General features: G+C 42.1%; 1 protein-coding gene across 1 annotated transcript; it reads right to left on the bottom strand.

Annotated features, from left to right (window-relative positions):
- Nucleotides 1–8,308: 8,308 nt before the first annotated feature.
- On the bottom strand, nt 8,309–10,253 carry foxb2 (forkhead box B2). Its single transcript, XM_034170408.1, has one exon. It carries the CDS (start codon nt 9,761–9,763, stop codon nt 8,804–8,806), a length of 960 nt encoding a protein of 319 aa, XP_034026299.1. The 5' UTR covers nt 9,764–10,253; the 3' UTR covers nt 8,309–8,803.
- Nucleotides 10,254–11,051: the final 798 nt, after the last annotated feature.

Here is an 11,051-nt window from a genome sequence, read left to right as displayed (position 1 = left end):
CCCTGGAAGGACGCACAGACCTCTACAGGCTGGACAACAGTACCCTGAAGGCTATTTGGTATCAGAAATCCTTGGACCTATTGTCAGACACTACGCTGGTGCAGTGGGTACTGGTTTCCTTGTGGTGCACGACAATGCTCGGCCTCATGTGGCGAGAGTATGCAGGCAGTTCCTGGAGAGTAAAGGCATTGATATCATTTACTGGCCCCACTCTTACCTGAGCTAAATCCGATAGAACACCTCTGGAACGTTATGTTTCAGTCCATCAACACTGCCAGGTTGCACCTCAGACTGTCCAGCAGCTAAGTGATGCTCTGGCCCAGGTCTGGGCTGAAATCCCCCATGGACACTATCCATTCTCTCATTAGCATGACCCAACATTGTCAGGCATGCATAGAAGCTCGTGGCAGCCTTACAAACTACTGAGTACCATTTTGAGTTGCTGCAATAAAATTTTGGCAAAATGGACAAGCCTGATTCATCATTTTTTCACTTTGATTTTCAGAGCGTCTTTGAATTCAGCTGTCTTTAGGTTGTCAATTTTCATTTCCATTAGATGATGTGGCATTCTTTCATAAGCATTTTTTTCCCTATTGAGATCTGATGTGTTTTCAGAGTGTTCCTTTATTTTATTTTGTTTTATTTTATTAGCACTGTACATATACACACAGTGATACGAAAACATTTGTGCACACTTGAGCTTGTTTCAAATTTTTGACATCAAAAAACACAAGAACATTTCAGGCTTTTTATATTAAAATTTCTGAAATTATACCCTTTAAACTCACAATGAAAACTATTCTCTATATCACAAATGAAAAGAAATAACATTCTAAAAGCCAAAATGATGGCGTGCATAAATAAGTGCACCCTTTAGTATAACACATGTAAACAATAATTTTTCATCCAGTCTTTTTCAGACAAGTCAGTGGTGGATGCATGAACATTTCCAAGACACTGATTATGTCTTGGACTTCATTTACCTCAGTTATTAAGAAATACAAACAGTATTCTACCTTATGGCAGGGGCAGATCCAGGATTTTGTAAGGGGGGGGGGGGGTGGATTTATGAATGTGTCTCGGTTGCATACACCCCCAAAAAAATTTTAATTTTTAGGTGGCATTTAAGGCATTTTGGTCCACATTTCACCACAAAATGCAACCACAGTGAAAATGTACTTTATAACCTGTTTTTTTTTTTTGTAATTTGAACTTGTATTGTACAGTCTTGAATGTGATGCTATGATGTTATGATGACAAGTAACAGAAAACATTTGAACTGTCTTTGGCTAAAAACGTGAACAATCTTGCTACGCCTTACTGAATCATGATCTGGTACAAATTTATCTAGCTGAATCAATTGTTGCTGAATAGAACATTGAGCAGGTTTTTTGGTCCATGTGCCCCCCACCCCCATCTGCCCGTGCCTTCTGCTAAATCTGACCAGAGGCAGCAGATCTAAAAAGCTGAGTTACTGTGCAACAAGCTGACTAGTGAGGAAAGCCACCAAGACACATGTAGCAAACCTGAAAATATTATCAGCTTGGCACTTGCTGTGTATTGTGGCATCCAAAGAGTACAATTTTGGTCTCATCTGACCAGACTATATTCTCCCAGTATATCAAAGGCTTGTCTACTGTAAATGTTGTACAGCAAAGTTTAAACAAGCTTCAACATGCTTTTTCTTCAGCAGTGGAGTCTTGCATGGTGAGCATGCATACAGGCCATGGGGGTTGAGTACAATACGTATTGTTTTCTTTCAAACAATTGTACCTGCTAATTCAAGGTCTTTCTGAAGCTCTCCACAAGTGGTCCTTGGCTTTTGGACAATTCTTCTAATAATTATTTTTACTCCTCTGTCACAAATTTTGTGAGGAGCATGTGGTCGTGGCTGGTATATGGTGAAATAATTTCCTTTCCACTTCTGGTTTATGGCCTCAACAGTACTCACTGGATTATTCAGAAGTTTAGAAATCCTTCTGTAACTAATGCCACATCAGTATGTTTTTCAACAATAAGGTTGCAAAGATCTGGATCTAGTGACAATTTCATGTCAACAGCACCTTTAGAAATATATTTACTGAGAAAAATGGTGATGTGTTCAATACTTATTTAACCCGCTGTACTTTGGTGTAATTGGAAATATCCAGTTACACTCATGAATGCAGATATCAAATAGTAGGTAAGATGAATTTTACCTACTGTTGTAAAAACTGTCACCCAATTTCCTCAGTTTTGGACCAAAATTGGAGCCAAAAAAATTGGCAAAGAGAGACTGAACAAAGGTGCGTACACTCGCTAAATTTATAGAATGGGTTAAAATAATTTACTCTAAACTGATTTCTTCAATTCATTTTCTTCAATTCTCCCCAACCTGGAGCAGCGGAGTGTAAGGCAAGGTGACCCCCTTTCCTCCCTTCTTTTTGATATCACGGTAGAACCGCTTGTAATTCTGATAAGGAGTCACCCTGGCATTCAGTGCATCACCTTCGGGTAACATTGAATGCCTTGTAAATTTGTATGCTGATGATTTACAGGTTCCTAACCTTTTAGATTATATGAGGTCTGTTAGAAAAGTATCTGACCTTTTTTTTTTTTTTTTTTTTTTGCAAAAACCTGATGGATTTAAATCAAGTGTGCTTGCATGAGCCAACCTTGAACCTTCGTGCGCATGCATGAATTTTTTCACGCCTGTCGATTGTGTCAGTTGCTGGCAAGCAGCATTTGTGTGAGGCAGGGGTGGGCATCGAGGGCCGAGACACTGCAGGTTTTCCATGTAACCAATCACCTCAGCAGGTGGGTTGCTGATGAGCTTCTGCTCTGAACATAAACACCTGGTTGTCAATGAAATCACCTGCTGAGACACCTGATCATTAATGAAATCACCTGCTGAGGCGATTGGTTGCACGGAAAACCTGCAGTGTCTCGGCCCTTTATGGCACATGATTGCCCACCCCTGGTGTGAGGTCATGTGTTGTGCTCTCGGTGGTTTTTCATTGCAAGGAAAATGACAGAACGACTGGAGCAGCGCCGCATTAAGTTTTGCCAGAAACTGGGCGGCAGCCAGGTGGAAACCATTCGGAAGATTCAGACGGCTTTTGGTGACGATCCTCTGGGCGTCACACAGATTAAGGAGCAGTACAACCGGTTTAAAGACATCCGCGCAACGGTGGAGAGCGAGCCGCGCTCCAGTCGGCCATCAACACGCTGAAATAACCAGATCATTTCCAAAGTGAACGCTGTAGTGATGCGGGACTGCCGTGTGACTATCCGAGAAATTGCAGAAGAGGTGGACATCAGCACTTTTTCGGCACATTCCACTGTGACAGAAGATTTGGCCATGAAAAGAGTGGCGGTGAAATTTGTGCCGAAGCTGCTGACAGAGCAAAAGCACCTTCGTGTTGAAGTCTCACAGGACATGCTGGACTCCGAAAAATGATGCCCACCTTTTCCACAATTTCTCGGATAGTCACACGACTGAAAAGCCACCAAAAGCCGTCTGAATCTTCCGAATGGTTTCCACCTGGCTGTCGCCCAGTTTCTGGCAAAATTTGATGCAGTAGCGCTGCTCCAGTTGTTCCGTCATTTTCCTTGCAATGAAAATCCGCCGAGAGCACAACACACATCCTCACACAAATGCTGCTTACCAGCAACTGACGCAATCAACAGGCATGAAATTCACGCATGCTCACAAAGGTTCAAGGTTGGCTCATGCAAGCACACTTGATTCAAATCCATCAGGTTTTTTTTTTTTTAAAAAAAAAGGTTGGATACTTTTCTAACAAACCTCATATTAACTCTTTTAGTAAACTTTCAGAATATACAGTCAGTTGGACTAAATGTGAATTTTTGCCTCTCACAGACAATCTGTGCCCCGTCTTCTTAAGCTCTCTGCCATTTAAACAAGCTACCACTCACATAAAGTATCTTGATCTAAAGATTCCTAGAAGCCCCAACCTTTTAGTCAGAATGAACTTTCTGGACATGGTGGAAAACCTAAAAATTTTAGTCAGCAAGTGGGATCTGCTGCCCCTCTCTATGATTGGTCGTATCAATGCGATAAAAATGGTGGTGCTTCCTAGGTTCCTATATCTTTTTCAATATCTTCCTGGCAGCCTACCATTTTCTTTTTTTTAAAACTACTTGATTCAGCAATTCTTTCAATCATTTGAGCAAAGAAACTGCCACGCATTTCTAAATTGCATTTGCAGAAAAATGTGGCCAATAGTGGACTTGGCTTCCCCAACTTCAGGCATTACTACTGGGCTGCAAATTTAAGGGCTCTTATGTTCTGGCAGCAGAGCCTCCCCGACGATAATTGGTCAGATATTTACCCTATCTGGTTAAAAACTGAGGCAACTTTAGCCTTGGACACATCTCTCCCAGCGCTTTTGTTTTCTCAAGCTCACCATTCCTTGCTCAATAAAAATTTTGTTTTGAGAAATTCTCTTTGAATCAAATCAAAAAGATATTCAAACTCCCAATCTTTTCCATTTACACTCCTATTTCACGTAATCATACATTCAAACCTGGTCTGATGGACCCTGTGTTTGATTGAGAAGAGGCGGGGGCTTTGCTGCGTTTGAGATCTTTACACTGGAAATAAATTTGCCTCATTTCTTGAGCTTCAGACAAAATTCAATCTTCCCCAGACACATTTTTGCCATTACCTTCAGGTCAGATACTTTGTAAGGGAGTCCAATCCAGAATTTATGGTTAAACCAAAGGGTCACACTTGTTACATCCAGACACTAAATGCTTAATCTCCAGTTGCATGAATTTTTTTTTACCACACCTACAAACACAGGCCATTTCAGAGAAGCCTGGACCAGAGAGTCAGGATTCCTAGTGAGTGAGGAACTTTGGGGGAAGAGCCTGTCAGTGGTACATAAATGCCCTATTAGTTTCAAGTACAGATTAATTCAATTCAAAGTTATTGACAGGCTGCACTTTTCCAAAGTCAAACTTAGTAGGATCTATGAATCATGCTCCCCCTTGTGTGCTAGGTGTGGCACGGAGGAGGGTTCACTATTCCATCTTTTCTGGCAATGTCCAGCACTACATAATTTCTAGTCCTATATATTCAACTGGTTTACAGTTCATCTTCAAAGGAACATCCAGCCTGACTGGAATCTAGCACTATTTGGCTGCTCAGACGAAACATGGCCGCCCTCCCGGCCCATGAAAAGCAGGTTCTTAGCACTGATATGATTGCTGCAAAAAAAAAAAAAAAAAAAACTGATATTGCTGAACTGGAAATCTTCAACCTCCCGTGTTTTAAGAGGTGGCTTAACGAAATGCTTCTCATTGCCAAGCTGGAGCAGATTCGTTTCAGCAGATCAAACTCACAGTCACTTCCTCAAAGTGTACAAAGCCCTTCATTTCATTCCTAGACAAAAGCTAACTTTTTGTAGCTTGTCTTTGCTGTTGGAGTACATACCACTTTTATTACAGGCTGGCTCTATCCCGTGTAACTCACAAGTTCAACAGATTTCCACCCACCTTTTTTTCCCCCTTTTCCTTTCTTTTTCTTGGTTGTTGTTTTTGCATATCACGTTTGACCTATACTCAATATTTTGAAAAGATTCCTTTCTCTTTCCGCTTTCTCCAGAGGTTTCATTGGGGAAGCTCTGCTTGATGTCAAGAAGTCATCAAATCTGCACATTGTCCCTCTATGAAACATATGTACTCTTTTCTACTAAGGAATTTGTGTAGCTTGCTTACTGTTCTCTGTTTTCTATTGTCAAAAAACTCATAAATAAAATTAATAAAAAGGTGTGTACACTCTGATGAGGGACAGTAAACAACAGCAACAGTTGAGTGCCTGACCACACCTTGAATTTAAACCAAAATGCCAACTACCAATGACACCTGCATCATGCACGTCACACCACTTTGCTACAAGTAGAATATTGGGGATTCAGTCTACATCTCTTTGTCAGTTCCTACTTTGCTATATGCCTTTGTGTGTACCTTTGCCCCTAAGTCTCACTTGTTAGAGAGCAGGTGGCTCTGTGGCATAGAAGTTGAACTACCCACTAATAGATGAGGGTTCATATACAGCTATGTGCCTTAGTCTATGTCCTTGGACAAGATACTTCATCTGTGTTGGTCCAGTCCACTCGGCTCTAAATGGGTACCAGCCTTGGGGAAGTAACCTTGTGCACTTCATGCTGCAGTATCTGATGATGTTTCAGGGCCTGTAAAGGACTTAGTTATGCTTCTGTTTCTCTGTGCTTCTCTGTAAAACAGAGACAACTGCATATTTTTGACATCTGATGATCCTACTCATGAGTTTGCACTTTTGACAAATATAATTAATGGAAATGAAGGTGATGACATTTACATCCTGCCTGTTCTTAAACAGTAAACACTTCAAAAAGCAGTGAATAAAAGTATGTTTTCTGGATTGTTTAATGAATGATGTCACGTAGACAAAATATGCAGAGACCGCGAGAAACAGATACAACCATCCAGCCTCATAACCAGTGTCACAGCGAACTGTAGCAGCTCCGACTTTATATCATTAGGTGCGGTTTAAAAAGGAAAAACGTGTTCTCAGAAATACTTTCTGCCCATGCGACGTGTAAATAAAATCTTTCTTTGCATATTACCATTTGCATATTTTGGAATTCAGAATAGCAAAAGTTCAAACTGCTTGTTGCTCTTTAAAATTTTGCATGCAGTATTTGGTCTTGTTTCAATATTTTCTCGGACACCAAAATACCTCCCTCCCCCAATAAAATAAACACGTGCACATTTGGAGGCCTTTGTGCAGTATTAGGATTCTACAGACTCCAGTGTTGTGAAGACACATGCTCATGGAGGGTAATAATGGCAACATTATTACTCCTCTTATTGTGTCTTAATTAGTGGCATTTAATTATGCACTAATGCAGTCAGGGCAATTAAAGGCATCGAGGCCTGCTGCTCAGGGAATAATGCAAACACAGACACACACACACACACACAGAGCCACATATAAAAACACACCCACTCTGTTGTAGCAAGGAAACCTTGGTTTCCTTTAACTAGGAATCACAGACTCCCTGCTGAGAAAGTTACTGTGTTTGTGTGTTTAGAAACAGAAAGCAACAGATTGTCAGAATTGATTCAACCTGGAGGGAAAAAAAACCTGTTGGAAATGAGCTAAATTCTACAATAAAGAGCAATAGCATATGAAAATAGGAGAGGAAGAAGAAGGTAAAAGTAATCACTGTTTCATGCATTTTGCTCGTTAGCAGTGACACCCAAATATGTTTTAATATGTGTCACTCCCACGCCTCTCCACCGCTCAATTATTTGTTCAGAGGCTGATGTGACAGTAACGTCGCCTCCGCTGGCCTTTGGGATGCTAAACAGGAGCCTGAATACAAGTGACTTTCAGTGGGCTGCAGCAGAGTGCTTTGTGCCGATGGAGAGGAGAACCATCAAAGACACGAGCCAACAAAGGAGCAAAACTTGATCTCATCAGTCTATCTGCTTTTGAAGTCGTGAAGCTGCGGTCCATAGTGTCATTTGCTCATATCCATCTTATGCAGCATGAACCCACACAAGTCTGCACTTGTATGCATGTATGATGGTCAGCTGTGCACTAGCTGAGAGTCCAATGTCATGATGTGATGTGTTTTTCCATGTCGTGATGGTGACTTCTGGGAACTGATAGGCCCAAAATGAAAAAATGTTTTTGAGTCTCATATCCCTTTGAATTACACTCCTATTTTAATCAGAGTTCAGTGGTACTGGTTTAGTTTCATGATTTTGTTGCACAGCTTAAGTCCAGAAATAGTGTTATGTCACAATGTTTTCAACCTGTGAAATATGGCTCAGTTGTTTGTGAATATTTTCATTATTATGCCCCAATAAAGTCAATATACAAAAAAAAAAAAAAAAAAAAAGATGGATGGATGGAAGGAAATGGATGCATATAATTTCCCACATTGTGATTTTATGGGGACAAACAGTGTTGTGTGGATTTGTTCTATAAATAAATGTAAAATAAAAGGTGAAACATGCCAAATAAATATTTTTGCAATTGGTGCTGTCCTGCTGAGCTAATAATTTATGTGGACCCCAGCAAGAGTTTAAAATCTTTTTGAGCATCACTACAAGTTTACAGGAGAAAATTATTTCATAAGAACACTAAAATACCACAGTGATTTCAGACAGTAATACACATAAGGCGACGTGAGATTAACCTGAATTTAAATTGTACAATAAAAGAAAAACACAAAATGGGTTTTAGCATGTTTTAACAAACAGGTCTCCTTTTAAAAAAGAGCATTTAATTAAATAAGACGCCAGAAAATATTTGATTGTAAGTTCTTTATAAATATTTTCAGATAAATAGTGTTATAATACAAGCATAACATTTTTATACACTGCACACTTTGTTAAATAACACACAAAAAGTGCACCAGGCCTAATTTAAAAAAAAGGCCTTTTTTTTTATCAAAGGCCTGCAGTAAAATCAATACAAAAGGATCAAAAATAAAGTACCGATTCTTATTTGGAATTAATTTTTGACTGTCTGTCTTTGAAATCCAAACTTTCTTTGGGTTTAGCGCCGCTTCTTGTCTGATTGTATATGTAATGGCACATCCCAGTGTGTGGAAAATGCCCTCACATGTTGTGCAAATAAATTAGGAGTTTATTCAAAGTGGGTCCAAAGGAAACTTTAGCACACAGCACAGGTTCGGTGCACTCAATTTAAACATGTGGATTTTTTTTTTTATTACAATTATTGTCCAATTATTATTTAAGAAAAACAACAACAACATAAAACGCCCCATCATTTACCCGGTTACGACAGCAGGAGAGCCGGGTGCAGAGGGTTTCCTTTCCCCTCCAGGAGATCGCTTTTCTCCATCACTGATGGCGGCGAGCAGAGCTGCGCTGGGCCGGACTGCATCCCGGTCAGACCTGGAACCGGACCCAGAGACGGTGTCGGTTTTATCGGCACAGGGACGGCGGGCAGCGTCTGGCCGCTGGCGTTGTGGTAAAGGCCTTTCGCTGACACGCTGAAGGGCGCGTACTCAGAGGACGCGGGCACAGGCACGCCCCCCATAGAGTCGGACAGCATCCCGACGTGAGGCCACATGGAGCTGACCACGCTGCTGAGCTGCGGGGGGACCGCGTAACCCAGATGGTGCATGACCGAGGTGAGAGGCAGCCCGCTGGCCATCACGCCCTTATAGTCCCGACCTATAATGTTCTCAATGGCAAACGGGTGTTTAAAGCCGCCGGGCTGGGCGCAAGTAATGCCGCCGTAACTCTGGAAGTGTGGCAAACGACCCACGGCGCTAGCGTGCCCGGCTGGGTGATCGTGGTGGCCACCTGCGGCACCCAGCTTGCTGGCGGGGTGGTGGTGATGGTGGTGGAAGTAATGCATCATCGGGGAACTCTTGCAGGCCATGTGCTCGGCGCGCAGCACCTTAAAGCGTTTGCGTCTCCTCAGGAAGCTGCCGTTCTCAAACATGTCCCCGCAGTCCGGGTGCAGAGCCCAGAAGCTGCCTTTGCCCGGCTGGTCGGGCCGCCGAGGGATCTTAATGAAGCAGTCGTTAAAGGAGAGATTATGTCGGAGGGAATTCTGCCATCGCTGGGTGTTCTCTCGGTAGTATGGAAAGCGGTCCATGATGAACTTGTAAATGTCACTCAGAGGCAGCATCTTGTCGGCTGAATTCTGGATAGCCATCGCTGTCAGTGAGATGTACGAGTACGGGGGCTTCTGGTCGCTGTAAGAGTTCTTTCCAGGTCGGGGCATAACTGCTTATTTGGATTTTTTGAGCAATTTAATTAAATATATTTGATTTATTACTTGCTCTGTTTTAAGGAACGAACATGTTAGTCGTCATATTATTTTCCATAAACGATGTGTTTCAAAGTTCAGAAATGTCGGATTACAAGATTTTCCTACAGGTGCAGCATTACCATTTAAAACTCAGGGCCCCGCTCTCCGGTGCAATCCTTCAGGGCCCCCTGCATCCCAACAAAGTTTCTTCTGTAGTATTTTTTCTGTCTGCTTACCGATCGGCGCTCCTGGCGCTATGCGTCAAACTCAGTCTCTGTGCGTAAAAGTCTGTCTCTGTGCGTAAAAGTGGAGACGTCCTGCAGCATCCCCCCGTTTCTGCGCGAAGGTTGAAGGATGTGAGGGGCTGTTCGGTAATGCCGTCAGTGCGTAGTGGTGTGGCGCTCTTCTCGTCTTCTATGGTTCTCTCACGCGCCGTTTTTGTAAGAGGCACGCAGGTCGCTGGTTCTGTTATCCGGACACTTACAAAACACGTGAGGAGGGAGGAAGCAGAGGTTTGTGTGTGTGTGTGTGTGTGTGTGTGTGTGTGTGTGTGTGTGTGTGTGTGTGTGTGTGTGTGTGTGTGTGTGTGTGTGTGTGTGTGTGTGTGTGTGTGTGTGTGTGTGTGTGTGTGTGTGGAAAGCGAGACCAAGAGAGAGAGAGAGAGAGAGGGGGGGGGAAGAAAGACGGTGCGAAGAAATTGAAATATAAAAATGGGGTGGTGCGCTCGTCTCACCCGTTTGACTCTAGTCAAAGAGCTACAGTGAGACGAAAAAAATAGATAATATTCAGATAAGATCTGCTGAGACTGTGCAAGCCAAAGTGAGAAAAAGCAGCTCGTGTGGTTATGTGACAACGCCGTCGTCTAGTACCCACAACTTGTGGGTTCGTTCAAACCCAACCTGTAGTCAGAAATAAGACTAAAACGGTATAAAAGCTTGGGAGGGGGTCCTATCTATAGGGGTCCTATCCATCATCAGATTTTTTTTATAAACAAAATAAAGTTAAGCGCTTTCCATTACCATTTACGCACAACAACCTTTTACGCACAGAAACCAGCTTGATCCATCATCTTCTAATCAATTTTATCTGCATATATATTTAATTGTGCCTCGCGCTGATATGTGTGAAAGAAAATGTGGATTTCAACTGCATCTTGTGGCTAAATTCACTTGAAGTGCGAAATTTAAAAGAATGAAAATAATGAAATTTACAAATATAACCGCTGCTAAAAAATTTGCTTGACTGCACTTTCAGACTTTGC

The sequence above is a fragment of the Thalassophryne amazonica genome, chromosome 5, assembly GCF_902500255.1.
Source record: "Thalassophryne amazonica chromosome 5, fThaAma1.1, whole genome shotgun sequence".
In the NCBI taxonomy this organism is placed as follows: Eukaryota; Metazoa; Chordata; class Actinopteri; order Batrachoidiformes; family Batrachoididae; genus Thalassophryne; species Thalassophryne amazonica.
This window is presented reverse-complemented; position numbering and strand designations above follow the sequence as displayed.